The following is a 16,910-nucleotide window of genomic DNA, read 5'->3' as shown; positions in this document are numbered from 1 at the left end:
CTTACGTTCAAGGTTTACTAGATCGGTTTTACTCCATTTTACTATTCCAAAAGAGTAACCAAGCACGGAGCATGCATATGAGTTAATCGCCTTAAATAGGTTTTTACTATCGAGCTTAGTTTTTACCAGACGTTTAACTCTTTTGGTGAATTCTGCCGTAAGGTCGTCCTTCATTGCCCTATGTTCTATTTCATGGGCCTGCTTTATTCCGAGATACTTATAGGTGTCTCCATTCTTCATCGCCTTAATAGCTTCCCCATTATGAAGTTCGAATTTGTCATGTGCCAATTTACCTCTCACGATATTAAGAATACGACATTTGTTCATTCCAAAACTCATTCCTATATCCTCAGAGAACTCTTCTACTATTTTCAGCATTTGCTCCAGTTGGTTTTTAGTAGCTCCCATCAGCTTCAAATCATCCATGTAAAGTAAACGATTTAGTTTCAAATCTTCTCTAACTTGACTTTTTAAAAAATCGCGATAGTGTCACTGTTAATTTAAGTTCTGCCACAACTTCCATCTAGATTTACTACCTTTATACAACTATCAGTAGTAGAATAAATAATAAATAACATAAAATAAGCTCCGTAAAGGCTGACAAATCCAAAAAATTTCAAATCAAATTCAAATGTGTCAAATAAATCGTCAAACAGAACTGTCAAGGATCCCCACTCTAGAGTGCTTTTTCCGCCCACCATGCATGAATACATGGATAGCATTATGCTCCTTCCTTAGTCTTCTTATTCAAAGGTCGACATATTTACCAGGGACGTGCATATGGGTTATCACTGGAATATTTATAAAAACATGTATGCCACTGACTTTTTTCCTTTACTTAACAAAACTGTGTAGACTGTTTAATGCCAATTAACAGTTATCTCTTGATATTTTGTAGATTTCGTTCTCCTTGATGAGATAAACGCAATTTTATTAATTTGCCTTAATCCAATAAGTCTAATAGCAAACCTTTACAATTTTTTAATATCATTAACTGGCCAAAGTGTTAAATAATCACTCATTGACTCCTCATCAAAAAACATGAAAAAGTTCCTCTTAATATAGGTGCGGAAATATATAGTTCTAAAGTTACAGGGTGTTAAAACTTTTATAAAATAGGTCTTCTGTTATCTTAAATTCCATTACTTTTTATCATAATTTGCTGTAAGTAGCACTAAACTCAATCATTTTTATACATCTTAATAAAATATATTAATAAATTAGATTAAATAAATAATTTATTAATTTTATTTTTATTTTAAGTTTATGAATTATGATTAATAAAAGTGCGTTTATCTAAACAAGGAGCTCGAAACCGACAAAATGTCAAGATACAACTTTTAATCGGCATTAAATGGCCTTCACAATTTTGCTAAAAAGAGAACAAAGTCAGTGGTGCACATTTTTTTTAGAAAAATATTCCAGTGATAACACATATGCTGGTGAATATATCGACATACTTTTAGCATTAAAACATGCCGCATTTATAGTAACTCTTGGCAGATTTGCCAAATCTGCCTCTAAAAACAAATAGTACTATCATGGTACACAGGGTGAGTCTTAAATAAGTGCAAATATTTTATGGGTGGTATATTTCGACACCAGGGACGCACCTATAAGGTTTTTTTTCGCAAAATAAATATGTTGAAAATCGTGCATTTTCTTTTAAAGTTTCCTGTATATTTTAGAAAAATTTTCAGAACTACCTGTTCTCGTCAATTTTTCCCACGGTATAATTTCTTAATCTCTGATATACACGCAACCATGGTTACAGCACTAAAAAAGATGGAAATACAGAAAAATATCCGGTGGCTCTCAATTTTTTTTAAAAGAAATATATTTTTTTTAATTTTTAAACTTGAGTAACTGGGATACTGGGGACTTATCTGGAAAACTGTAAAGAGAAACCCTCTTTCTTTTGTCGAGATATACCAGTGCTGAAAATATTTGCACTTATTTAAGACACCCTGTATAAGCAAAATAAATCTTCAAATAAATTTCAGAAGATGGTATTTATATCCTTAAAATGCCATAATTTGGCGTATATATTAATAAGATCACATTGTTGTAATGGTACGTGTCACAAGACCCATTTCCCAATTTATAATTGAATATACAGGGTGATCCGAATTGTATTCCGGAAACTTCGGCACCATATTCTGCACATAAAAATAAGTAAAAAAGTTCGTATAAACTTATGTCCTAAAATGCTTCGTTTCGTAGATACAAGGTGTAGAAATTTCATTATTATTTTGATTTTTTCGAATTTTTTCGTATCTGGTTTTTTTTTAACATGAGAAATTTGATTGCGATGTCAATCAGTGGCGGCTCGTCGGGTTAGGCAAAAACCTTAGAGTACCCTAAGATTTTGACAGAATTTAAGCGGTTTATTACATTACATTATTTACTATTGAGTTACCACTATTGATGTTACCAATACATAAAATTACTGTTAATACACGGAAGTGTGTTTTAATAATCAATATTATTTTAATATTTGTGGTCTTGTATATTAAAATATTCACTACAGCCTGGCGTACGCTGACTGTGCCGCTGCGTTAGAAAACAAAATAATTTTGACCGTGTTCGGCGATTTCTACATTGCCTACTATCAGAGTCTTAGACAAGGAAAGAGAGGGGACAGCTAACACGCATATTCTGCAGTGAAAAATTTTTGAGGCCAAAATTTGAACGGCGGCCATACTTTGGTGACAAGATTTCGAGGTGACACCAAGCGAATATTTATGCTTTTTGTGAATACTGTTTTGTTTTAAATTTATACACTGTGTTGTTTAGTATGGTGAAATGTTCAGCGTATGGATGCAAAGGCCGAAGCGACACACAACTTTTGTTATGTGGTCATAAAAAATACATTTTTTTTCATTATAGCAGTAAAAATATGTAAAATGCTTTTAATATGTCTTGTACCACATCCTAACAAAACTATTTTTAATAATTCCAAGTAGTATTTTCAATATCCTGTATTATAATTAATGTTTGAAACTATAAATAATGCTACTCAGCATGGATTTCTCCAGTGGCATAGGGAATTATAATTAGAGAAATACAATTTCTGCAACAAACATTTTTTTACATATTTTACATGTAAGAAAATGTATAAAGTATTGTTATCAAATAGTAAAATAATTGTAAACTATAAAAAAATGAAAAATTCTAGTGATAAAAAATCTATATGTATAGTTGTTATATAAAACTTAAATTTACCTGCCAAGATTTGCTGGGGGTGGACAAACTTGTGGTGGGATACTTGTTCCTATTTTTTTTAAATATTCTTTCAAAAAATTTGCTAATTTTGGTGTATAATAACAGTTTCAGTAAGTAATTAATAAAAATTTAAAAATAAATAAAATAACACAAAGCTTCTAGAATTGTTTATTTTTTTGTGGAAAATTAGAATATTCTTATGATTGAAGGTAACAAATATTAAAAATAACATTATTCATTGAATCCGTACGCAAGTGTGAAGGGGATTGGCTAGATTCATTATATTATACCGTATGATCGAAAAAAAAACGACGTCGTTGGCTTGTAAATGACGATCGACGACATTCCCCATATAATTTTACATATAAAATGACAGCGATTTTCATTTCATAGCCATCGCTGACGCCGTCTTTTTTCGATGTCGTTTTGTATAGTTTTTATGTCATTTTATATGTAGAATTATATGGGGAATGTCATTGATCGTAATTTACAAGCCAACTGGCCGTCGTTTTTTTTCGATCATACGGTATAATAATGAATCTAGCCAATCCCCTTCACACTTGCTTACGGATTCAATGAATAATGTAATTTTTAATATTAATTTGTGAAATTGTCATTTCCAAACAAACAAGACGCCGTTTTTTTCGATCATGTATATACACATTTAAAACATATATATTTACATTATTTTTCATTTAATTATACCTTATACACACGTTAATAAATAAATAATTGTCTTGATAATCAGTTCACTGTGACTGTTAAATAAATTTTGCATTATCGGCTTAGATATTCTAATATTATAAAGGTGAGACTATAAAATACAAAATTGTATATGCATTACTCAAAAATAAACGATATATTAGTTAACGTTTTAATAAATATTTTTTATCGTCTAGGACAAGCTAATTTATGATGCTACGCCATTGGAGAATTTCGCGTGGTGACAAGTGGCCTCACTTTCAGCTGCCCTGTTACCTGTCCCCTCTCTTTCATTGTCTAAGATCAGAGTCGATGTACGACGTACGGCAGTCTTCTGTCTCTGTCTAACTCATCGTGCGGTAGCGACGCGACGTAAGTCGTAGTTGTATCGTATTAAGGCGGGGCTTAGGCGAAATCTTCGGTCGCCTTCGCATGAAGTCGTGGAGGCTCGGTAGGCCTTAGAAGTTAAGGGGATATTCCCGATATTTCATAAGAGGATATGTCACATTTCGTTAACGGGATATTTCATATGATTCATTATACGTAGCATTTAAAACTTTTATATGAAAATTCAAAAAACGTTTAAAGCAAATTGGAAACATTTTTAGAGCTTGTCCGAGATTATTAAAAATGATATAACCGGTTTAACATCTGATATAACATTTAATAGTGATTTAACAAACAAAAAATGTTATTGACCAACATAAATTAATGAATAAGTTGCAGGTATTAACAATAGATATGATAATTTCGATTATAAAATAAGGAGAATAATCCTGGAAATGTATTTCCAGAGGCTTTCAAATTGTTTGTTTTGTCGTTTGGGGAGGGGAGGGGGCAAATAGACACAACTAAAATTTTGTCGCCTACCCAGTCACACGGGTCACGAGCCGCCACTAATGTCAGTATGACTCCTACTTGTAGGGGTCGCCACTTACATATTTTTAACTGCTTTGAAGAGTAATAACTTTTCGTCCGTCCCTGTATTACACTACTGACTGAAAAAATATACATTTGTGCCGTTTTCTACGTAAAAATGTCTCTTAGTAAAAATCAGTGCCAAGCAACCGTTCTTGAGATATTTGAATTCTTAATAATCAATACATATCATCAATGACAAACATTAAAGATTTTCACTAGAAAGATATTTGTCTGAACTAATAATTTTCGAGACATTTTAGTATCGTAGATTCAAATGAAGCTGTTATAAAACCTAGCTGTAAGTTTTCTAGAAATTTCGTGATTTTAAAACATTAATTTACAACAGATATACAAGGCAAGACAAACTCTAGTTAATATTAAATTTATTTAAGTACAAATAGTATATTTTTTATATATATTTTAATAGTACAAAAATAAGTTTTTCTCGTGATTTTTACCTAAGAGGTGTCTTGGTAAAAATTACAACAAATAACTATTATAGAGATGTTCAGATCTAAAATAATTAACGCATGTCAATTTTTTAAATGGCAAACATTTTAGGAAATTTATGATAACATGGTTTCGGTAGAACCTTTAGCATCAGCTAGTTTTAACACGGAAATGCGATTTTTCGAAAATTACAAAACTTGACAGTTAGGTTTTAAAACAGCTTCTGTTGAACGGCGGAAATGGTATCAGAACGTTACGAAAATTATTATTTACTCAAAAATCTATCTAGCGAACATGTTTAATTTTTGTCATTGACGGCATGTAAATATTGATTCTTAAGAATCCAAATATCTTGAGAACGGTTACTCGCAGCGATTTTTACCAAGAAACATTTTTTACGTAAAATAAGGCGCAAATGTATGTTTTTCCACTCAATAGTGTAATACAAGGATGGACGAAAAGTTAACACTCTTCAAAACGGTGAAAAACATGTAGATACAAGTAGGAGTCATATTAACATCGAAATCTAATTTCTCATGTTAAAAAAATCCAATTTTTATCGAAATATCGACATTATTTCAAAAATTATTTCGAAAAAATCGAAATAAAAATGAAACTTCTACACCCTGTATTTTCAAATCTAAGCATTTTAGAACATACATTTATACGAACTTTTTGAACGTATTTTTATGTGCAGAATATGCCGCAGAAGTTTCCGGAATACAGTTCGGACCACCTTGTATAAGAATCGATTTAGTAGAAGTCTTTGAAGATTTCAAAGACATACAAACATTGCGATTTCAATAAAAGCTTATAAAAGGCAATCAAATTAGGTAAACGGTTTCAGTGTGTTTTGGGTGATAACCCGGCATAGAGACCTTACAGGAAATGTCATACCAATGCCCTCTATAAAAGATCAGCCTACGGGCGGACTTTTGTTTACTTCATCAGCTGTACATACTTAGATATGGGGTTAGATTCTGTATTCATATTTTGTCGGTTGATTTTTGGTATTATTTGTTATTGTAGTGCAAAAAACTAATTATTTTGGTGTTTAAGTGACATAAAGTACTACCAGATATATGGTCACTATGATGGTCACTCTATTTCTCAAAAAAAAAACGAAATATTACACGTTTTGTTAAGTGCTTTAACCTAAAAGTGCCCATAAATTTTTTATTTATCGTGATTTTTGTGTGTTTTTTTTAAGACTCTAACAATTCATCAATAAAGCTTAAGTGGAGTGTGTTTTTGGTGCTATGCCTCATCTTTGTTGTGTTCCTGGTGGAAAGGATAGTTATACTAGGCAGCTTAAAGTATCCGGAAGAGCAAGAAAAGTGGGTACGAGTTATAAATCAAGACAATTTTATTGAAAATATCTTTAATAAATTTAAAATAATATTCTCCACGATGGTATTAAAGAAAACTGGACAATTATGTTTATTTTATTCATATTGTGGAATCTCCACTCCAAGTGTTGTTGGTTCAGCTTCGATAGATTCAAACACGTAAGTAGGTATTATGGATCTAGGGAAAAATAAAGAATATGTATATTAAAGATCATGAAAAATATTATTTTGAGTTCAAAATTAAAAAAGATTTTTGTAAAGACAAGAATGATAAAGTTTAAAAGAAGAATGTGTTTTTGTTTGATAATATAATGTATGTAAAGCATAACATATATTTGTTCAGTAATTTTTACTGAATAGTGTTGATTATTTATAATACCAAATTAATATCAAATATTTAAGTGATGGCTGAATACAATATGAATAAAATAACAATAAAATTGGTATATTTGCAATACAAAATTAAGTTTTAAGAATAAAGGTGTTACTAAAAATACTAAGAAATTCATATTTCTTTGTTTTAATTGGTCGAATGTTATTTACATTTTATGTAAGAATTATACCGTATCATCGAAAAAAATCGGCGTCTAGTTGGCTTGGAAATGAACATCGATGACATTCCCTAAATAATTGTACACATAAAATAATTAACTAGAATTTTACAATCTTGGAAAATTTGATATTCTTGAACCTTGTTTCTAAATATTCTAATTTTTTTTATTTTCTTGGGATTTAGGTTCGGAAAAAACGCTGATTAAGTTTTCATTTTTTCATTTTTCTTTTTATTTGGTTTAAAAAAAATGTTTTGGCTAACATTATAGCCTTCATCAGTGTTGTGTCATAGGAAAAAAATAGTGTCGAATATAATCCAAAAAATTACATATAAAATTCACACCACGCACCACATAATGTTTACTGCGTACTCCATAGTCAATGTAGATAGTTTTAGTGTTAAGAATAATAATTCTAAAAAATATGTGGTCATCTTTTGATAAGTTTATATTAGTTTATTAATTGCTGTAAACATTATTTGGTGTGAATATTTTATATGTAATTTTTTGGATTATATTCGACACTATTTTTTTCATATGACACAACACTGATGAAGGCTATAGTTAGCCGAAACGTTTTTTTTTTAAACCAAATAAAAATAATGAGAACCCAAATGAAAACTTTAATCAGCGTTTTTCCCGAACCTAAAAATCCCAAGAAAATCAAAAATTTTAGAATAATTTTACACATAAAATGCCAGGAATCTTCATTTCATAGCCATCACTGACGCCTTTTTTTAGATGATATTGTATTATTTGTAAATATTCGAACATTGATACTTGCAAAATATACATATAAATTTTGTGAATGCAAATAATACATCACTATTAGTAGATATTGAATGTTTTTTGTTAAATTAGATCGATTTTCAAACCCCAAAATTTAAAATATATTTACATTTTACCCAATACCTTATGTAATACATTATTTGTATATGTAAAACATTTGCTGCATTTGTATGGTTCATAGTTTATTTGCCAAAGTATTTATTACTATAAATAGGTATATATGTTGTAGTTATTAACTGTATATTATGTATATTTCATGTAAACTATATCATTTTTAAAATACAAACCAAAAATCTGAGGAATAATTATGTTTTCAATGTATTCTACAACATATTTATTAATCCGTAGTATCTAACTATCGTGACGTCATAAATCTCGCCCCAAGGCTGTTCTATTAGAGACGGCATTGGTCATACATTCGTAATTGTTATCGCGACATTTAATTGTAAAAAAGTGCATCCTGTTATAAGACGGATACCCTCACTTATACATATATAAAAAAGAATGTTTCTTCCAGTTACTAATGGAACTAATCGTACAGGCTCAGGAAGCATTTCTCGCTTTCCTAAAACCGGAACGGATATTGGTCAATTCTATGATACAAAGAACTATGCCGATTATTTGAATTGTATTGTAACAGGGTACTGTGACTAACGATCTGTTTGTTACCAAACACTATACATTTACTCTAGGTGTTGAAAATGTTGCATTTTTATTACCAAAAATGAGGGATATTTTAGCATCATCTCTGCATGTAGTAGATTCATGTACAGGGTGTTCGATTTTCGTGTGTTTTATTATGAGTAGAGATACAAAGATGGCGGTTTTCACATTACTGTACCACTTTTTTTGAAACTAAAAATGTTAAATAATAATACATGAACCTTTGTGCATGACTGTTGCATTTTTCGTCCCCCTTTGTATCTCAGTTGTCTTATAACTAATCAAAAAGATGAAAACTGTGTTCCGTAGAGTTTTTGACGTAAAATCCAAAGACGTTAACTTGAACGTTTTTCTCTGGAAGCTGTCATTTTCGAAATATAACTTTTGGTGGGTTTGCTATGTGAGCGACGGTGCACACTTGCAAAGTTGGATACGACGCCGACGTTTCATTTACATCTTTATCAGGATGGGACTAAAGATTTGATACTGAAGAAAAATGTGATTCGATTTCGGCATAATTGGGGATGGGTTACAGGATGACGCCCTTTACGTTTCGAACCGACGCACAGTGCTTCGTCCCATGGACAAAAATCGAAAAAAAAAGTTAAAATTTACTAATATCTGAATATGTAATTTTATACTTATAGCGATGTTCAACCATCCTGTATATTATCTTCCATAAACCAAATCAGTGAAAAGAATAACATTCATAGTAGTTCTGTATATGGAGTTAAACGGTACGTACTTAATTGAAAGCCACTATGGATATTGTTAAACAAGGTATGTACTTTAAATTTATTTCTAAACAAGTTCGTGATTGTTTAGTTTTTATTTATTTTTTAAGATGATTCTTAAATGGGTATAAAAAAATTACGTTTTCAAACTTCACCTGAGTCTGCTTGCGACGAACTTTATTTTATAATACTTTTCAGATAGTGTAAAATTGATAAGCAATGCCGATCTGGTTAATACTTGGCTTGATCATAAGCACAAGAACTCAAAATTATTTGTATTTCAAAAAATGTGTTCTTTATTAGATATTGATGAACCTTCCAGTCAAATGAGACACCACTTGTGCCTGAAAAAGCCCACTATGTTGAAGCGAAACGTCGCATAAAAAAAGTTTCCAACTTTCAATTTATTATAAAACCTCATATCCCAGAAAAGGAAAAAATAATATATGGATATGGTCTATTAAAGAGGTAACTATTAACATCCGAACCCCTCATACCAACAAAAAGAACAGTAACAACGCGAAAAAGTAACATATTAGAAAATGATGTACAGAAATATCTTATATGTGAGGATATTTCATCTACCTTTGATTTGGATACTATAAATTTGGAAGTTTTATCTTAAGTTTTTTTTTAATTAAATATATCATTAATGTTTCTTTTTCATTAAAGAAAAACATTTTTATTTTATATTAGGCTTATATTGTAGGAATCATGTTCTAATGTTATTTCAATTCTTTTTTATCACAGTTATTTATTTAATACTTACACCGTTTTCATACTATAAATTATAATTTCCTTAGATGGAACACAGCTCCAACATTTTTTTATTTATAAATTATTTTTTCATAAACGTGGGACTAAGAACATCATCATTTAGTACAATGAGAGTACTCATCATTTGTGTCAAATAAACCTATTCAAACTAGGTTTATTTGACTACAATAAAAGAGAAGTTTTGCATTTTTGTCCTCTAGAGCCATATGTTCGAAGCACTGTGCGACGCGACGGCGACGGCGACGCTTCTAAATGGACGAAATCATCAGAATTTTTTTTAATTATGAGTCGATTGGAAACAAACTCGGCACGTGGATAGAGGTACCCGAATGGAGTCCGGATATCCTTATATGCTTCCTTCCATTTAATATACAGGGGACAAAAAAGGGAAAACAAAATTATAACCGACTTTGTGACCTAAATTTTTGAAGTGAAACTCCTTTACGCACGCTGGGAGTAAAAATTCAAAGCCGTGACACATGAGGTAGCGAGACGACACGCGAGACGAAAAGTGGTAACGACGCCCTGGGAGTAAAACACAGCGTACGTACGGCTTAGAAATACGTAATGACGCGACGTATTTTATTTCAGGCGTATAAAACTATTTTTATTAATTATAGCTACTATAGACTATACATAATTACTATAGAATAAAGATGAACAGACGGTCATTTTAATACAAATTTTGTGAAAATGAATGAAATTATATATTAATTTTTAATTTATTACTTTTTCAACATTTCAAACTACACTCTTTGAAACATGTCCTTCAAATCCTTCAATTTAAGAGATGTCAGTAAGAAGTTTCATTTTTTCTTCGCGAAATAACTAAACCAATACAACCAAAAAGAGTGAAACCAATGCAATAAGATCACGCTATAAACAAAAAAAATGTAAAAAAAGTCTTGGTCGGCGTGAGATTTGAACCACGGACCACTTACGAAGCGATAGCCTCAGCCACTGACCCACAGGTGCTCTTGCAAAATGCTTAAGGTTAGGCATTACTTTCCGCCGACATAAACGACGTCACAATATCTATTCACGGCATTTTAGTAGGCTGTTTAAGTACATCGTTCATATTTTTTGAAAACACAATAAAAAAAAGTCTAATCCAATGATTGTTGCTTGTACTGTATGATCGAAAAAAAAAAACGGCATCTAGTTGGCTGGGAAATGACGATCGATGACATTTCCAAATAATTTTCCATACAAAATTACAGCGATCTTCATTTCATAGCCATTTATCGATGGTTTTTTTTCGATCGTATGGTACCTAGTAGGTTCAAAAATGTTTACTTGAGTGTTCTGAGAGGGGATGGCAAAAAGAAGTGCCTAGGGTACGAATTTACCTTAACGCGGCCCTGAATTCACTTTGAGTTTAGCAAGATTTTAAAGGATAATATAAGAACTGATCGTTGCTTATCAATGAACCGAACTTTCAAATATTACGACAATTTGATTTGTTTCTATCATTATACAATGCAACCTTATTTTCGATGCGTATCTTGTGTAATTTATAGCGACTCTTTTTGTTGTTTTGCTTAGTTGCTGCGAATAATGTGGTGAAATTAGACCAATCCTGATAATACGAAACCCAAGAACTCTTTGTAAAAAAATGGGTCAAAACTTGGACATAAAAATAGATATTTTCCAACAAAGTATTGTCATATAACAAAAAATATTCTTTATTTTTAAATTATTTTTACGAGAGCCATAATCAGTGAAATATTAAGGTCGTCAAGTTTGCTCCCCGTACTAGAGGAAACTCAAAAATAGATATACCACTATTTTGCACACATTTTGCACAATTTTGCTCACCGTAAATGATATTTTGCACACTTACCTAAGGGAAACCAGAGCCATTTTTTAAACGGGGGGCAAACTTGACCGTTCCCCCTCATCTATTACGAAATTGATTTATTTCTGCACAATTTTGCACAGCTGTTTTCGAATTTTGCACACTTTCCTGGCAAAAGTTATAAGTGTTTGAATATTTGAAATTTGTCCGATTGTGTGTGAAGTGTCCCATTTAAAAAAAAAACATAAGTATGAGTCATATTTCGAAAATGATAGATCTCAGCGACGTGAAAAACTGTACGGAACTCAGACTTCACCTTTTCGATAAGTTATAGCACAGAATATCTAGCTACGCAACAGAAAAATACTCGAAATGAAAGAGCTAAAATTGCACAAATAGAATACTAGATGGCGCGACAATATCATAATCAGAATATAATTAGAAATTTTGAACTTTCGGTCTTTCGGTTTTGGATCGACGGCTCGTCGACGGCCTTATAGCTCGGCTAAATATGTACAGTTGCCAGATTCAAAAAGACTTGAATTGGCATCCCATTCTTTTTATTTTGTATAATGCAGTATGTGTTTCTTTCTATTCTTCTTTTCTTGTCAGATACACTTATATTAATTATTCCTTTGGCTATTAAAATAGGTTTAAGTATATTACAAAACATATACATTTTTAATATACACTACCTTATAATGTTAACTAAGAAAATACTTTTAATTACCTTTAAAATTAATAATATACAGGGGCGATTGATAGTGATATTTATTAATGCTGGAGCGTTAGTAATGAAATATAAGTTTAATAATAATGGAAATAATTTATTAAAATGCAGTACCAAAAATGTTAACTGACTAAAAAAATACTATAATAACAAATTTCTTCCGTTTGCACGTTATTTATATAGACCTAGGTAGATTTTTAAAAAGTGACACAGGTACAATTAATCAATATATTAGTTCGGCATAAAAGTTGCTGTCACGACATCGAACAATAAATTAAAATTCGTAAAATAAATTAAAATTATTAATTATACAAATCTTTATAAAGAAACGCAAGTATACCAAATTTGGGTCTAATCGAACTCCACAGGAAATGATATCATAATAGTGTACTATATTATGGCACCACTCGATATACTTTAAGGTACCATAATATTGCAATGTCGCCGAAGATCCGTAGTATACTAAGTTTAAGCCCTATTGCCGCCATGTACCTAATATTGCTATGTCATCAAATATGGTACTATAGAAGGTACCACTTTATATGCTCCATGATACCACGATATTACAATGTCACTGAAGATATAGTATACCAAGTTTAAGCCCAATCGAACGGCATGTATCGTAGTATAGTACTATATTATGGTATCACCTTGATATGCTTCTGAAAAAACGGCGTCCAGTTGGCTGGAAAAGGACGATCGATGACATTTCCATATATAAATTTACATATAAAATGACAGTGATATTCATTTTCATAGCTATCGCTAACGCCGTTTTTTCCCGATTATACAATATGAACTTGGTATGAACACAATCGAACGTCAGGAAGTGGTATAATAGTAGAACAATACTTATTATATTGTCGCCGAATTACAATGAAAATTCAGGATTCAATTATACAATCAAACGTCAGGAAGTGATTGTAATTTAGCTCATAAGTTTTAATTCCAACTAACATGGCAAACTGAAAAAAACAGCTCTGATCTATTTTAATATGTTTAAATGATGTAGCAAATTTGAAGGTAGGCTTTATCAGGAAGTATTACGATATGAATTACATAATGGCAACACTGCACAAAATTCTTTTAAATTTTGTTTGTAGAAAACTGTTTTCTTTTAAATTTATTGCCCTCTATTATTAAGTAGCGAAACTACCACATCAAAATATCTGATTTGGAGACAGACTTTTAAAGCCTGTCTCCTTTTGCTACCTACAATTTTATACATGTAACGAGGCTTCTGTTGCGTAGCTAGATATTCTGTGGTTATAGGATAACCGAGGGATGTCGAAAAATGCAAAATTTTCAAATTTGACCGGTATTTCGGGAAGTAACAGGGCTAGGACAAATCTGTGTGTAAAATCTTTAGTGTCATAAATGTTCTTCTCTGCATGCTCTAAATTATCGAAAAAATGAAATTTAAGTTCCGTACAGTTTTTTATGTCGCTGAGATTTATCATTTTCGTAATAAAACTCTCAGACTCATACTTATGTTCTTTTAAATGGGACATTTCACACACAATGGGACAAATTTCAAATATTCAAACCCTTATAACTTTTATCAGGAAAGTGTGCAAAATTCGAAAAGAGCTGTGCAAAATTAGTCGATTCGTTTGATATAAACAAAATTCAATTTCATAGCTGATGGGATTGCAAATTTTCAAACCCTCATAACTTTAATCAGGATGGTGTACAAAATTTTTCGATTCGTTTGATATAAAAAAATTCAATTTAGTCACATATGGGGGGGAAATTTCAAATTTGCTTCAAAAATAGGTGTGCAAAATTGTTAAAAATTAGCCGTAACGGATGAGGGGGAACGGTCAAGTTTGCCCCCGTTTAAAAAATGGCTCTGGTTTCTCTTAGGTAAGTGTGCAAAATATCATTTACGGTGTGCAAAATTGTGCAAAATGTGTGCAAAATAGTGGTATATCTATTTTTGAGTTTCCTCTAGTACGGGGGGTAAACTTGACCGACCTGAAATATTATAATTCGGAAAACTAAATAATCATTGTTTTTCGATATACAGGGTGTCCCAGAAATAAGTGCAAATATTTTAGGGGGTGGTAGATCTCGATAAAAGAAACATATTTTCTCTTTATCGTTTTTCAATACCCGTATAACCAAACAGTATAGAACCTCTATCGAGCCTATATTAAAATCTTTAGTCGATAAAGGCAGCCTTTATTCTTTTGGTACAGCGACGATGCGTGTTTGAATACAGTCTAGCCTGTACTGAATAAAGTTTGGCCTAAATTGATACTTTACCGCCACTATACATTCTGGATTTAGATTCAATAAAGTTAATTTGTCGATTCGTTATCCTACATGCTGACGGCGTCCTTTACACAGTATGTATTAAAATCTATATCCTATAGAAAGTTTTTCTTGTTACCTGAATTAGAAAAGTTATGTTTAAGTAAATTCTTAAACATATCCTTTGTAGTATTAATATTCCAAATATTATTATAAATATTCTAAAGGCATAAAATACTACAAACGATATGTTTAAGTATTTACTTAAACATAACTTAAACATAACTTAAACATAACTTTCTAATTCAGGTAACACTTTTAAAAACCAAAGAAAAATTTTTTAGATATATTTTAATACATATTTTGTACAGGACGCCTATCAAACGTATAGGTTAGATGAGATTTGTATTAGGGCGATTTAAGTAAAATTACTGAAAATTTGATTACTCTTTTATTATATTTTTACTTACAAATTCGTGGTGTACACTACTGTTTTCATTAGTTAAAACTTTCATCAAGTCTTGTAACTTCATCAAGGGTGTTCATGGGAAAATTTCATCTTGTTACTTGTTACCTCTGTTGTTACCAATGTGACCATGTGACCATCAGTACCGTTATTATAATTACCCCGCGGAAGTTTCTTCTACTGTTTAGATATATTAGGTATGACCTGCCCTTCAATAATTCAACTTGTGGAAAATACACAGATTTCAAATTTTAGATTTTTCTTGCCTTATATTAGAGTAGAATGTTGAAGAAACACAGAGAAGCACATTTGTATCTGGCATATTAAAATGATTCTAACCCCAGAAAGGATGCACCAGCGGAATATCATTATAGATATATAAAATACATGAAGTTGTAAAGGATCAGCGTATATTTACTTTGTATAACTATCAGATCTAAGTAATATTTTAACTTCCAGTATAAAATAGCTACATTTCGAGAAATATTTTATGTTGTTGAAAAATTCTGTTTTAGGGATGTACTTCTGATTATATTTAACACTCTGTATAACAAAGGTAACCATTTAACCGATCATAAATCTTTGTATGCAATGAAAAAAGCAATCGGATATCCTCAATAAAATGAAATCAAGCATGTAGTGATAGTTTCCTAACAATAACATTTCATTACAGCTTAGGATAATAAGCCATTGACATTTAATCGACAACGTTTCATCACAATGTTAAATTTCCATTTCCTTGTTCAGTCGAAATTAAGAAAGTTGGTATGAATAGTGAAAAAAATGACGAATTTATGGATATGGAGTATATTTTTGGTATATTGCTCTCTAAGGACAATCTCAGGAAACGAAACTAGAAAAGGATGTCCTCCGCCTAAAGTTATATTACCTTGTAGATGTTTAGTGAGAGGAGATGAATATCAAATATGGTAAGAAATTTGTGCATGATTATTGCTTTAGTTAGTGAATAAATGGTCTGTTTAAGTATAAAATCCTACTGAGACAGTATTTTAAATTGTGTCATTATAGCAAAAAGCGTATTAAAAGTACAATTTAGTTCTAAAAAATATAGAGCTAAAAGAAGTTTTAAGCTAGGTTTTATAGATAAATGACATAAGTTAGAAATACAGGGTGGCCCATTAGTGCGAGGAAGATATGAAAAAAAAGACAAAATATAAAAAAGTTTAATATAAACGTTGCCTGGTTTATAAACGTGCATATCCTAAAAATATTTTGCTGTTATACGGGAGTGTCCCAAAAAAGTACCGAATAACGAAGTAGTAAGTTTTTTCAAATTGAAACCTCCATTTTTCTATATACAGGGTTGTTTACCACATACGACACGGAGTATTGTAGCTAAACGATGAGATTTTTACAAATTGTAAGTTTGGGGTTCGTTGAAGGACTATTAGAGCTACAATTTAAAAATATTTTTACAAGATACAGAGTGTCCCAAATAAATAAAAAATATCAAAGTTGTATTTTTTTAAATGGAACAC

The 16,910-nt window shown here is 31.0% G+C and overlaps 1 protein-coding gene across 2 annotated transcripts in view; it reads left to right on the top strand.

Moving 5' to 3' along the window:
• Positions 1-16,910, top strand: part of LOC115880507 (protein artichoke) — a 140,955-nt gene that overhangs the window by 15,234 nt on the left and 108,811 nt on the right. For both annotated transcript variants that reach the window (XM_030897724.1, XM_030897723.1), the window contains exon 2: positions 16,085-16,340. In XM_030897724.1, coding sequence (XP_030753584.1) covers positions 16,195-16,340 — 146 coding nt within the window. In that variant the 5' untranslated portion in view covers positions 16,085-16,194. The remainder of the gene's footprint in view (positions 1-16,084; positions 16,341-16,910) is intronic.

Source organism: Sitophilus oryzae, unplaced genomic scaffold (assembly GCF_002938485.1).
Source record: "Sitophilus oryzae breed Bouriz unplaced genomic scaffold, Soryzae_2.0 scaffold_1625_pilon_pilon, whole genome shotgun sequence".
In the NCBI taxonomy this organism is placed as follows: Eukaryota; Metazoa; Arthropoda; class Insecta; order Coleoptera; family Curculionidae; genus Sitophilus; species Sitophilus oryzae.
This window is presented reverse-complemented; position numbering and strand designations above follow the sequence as displayed.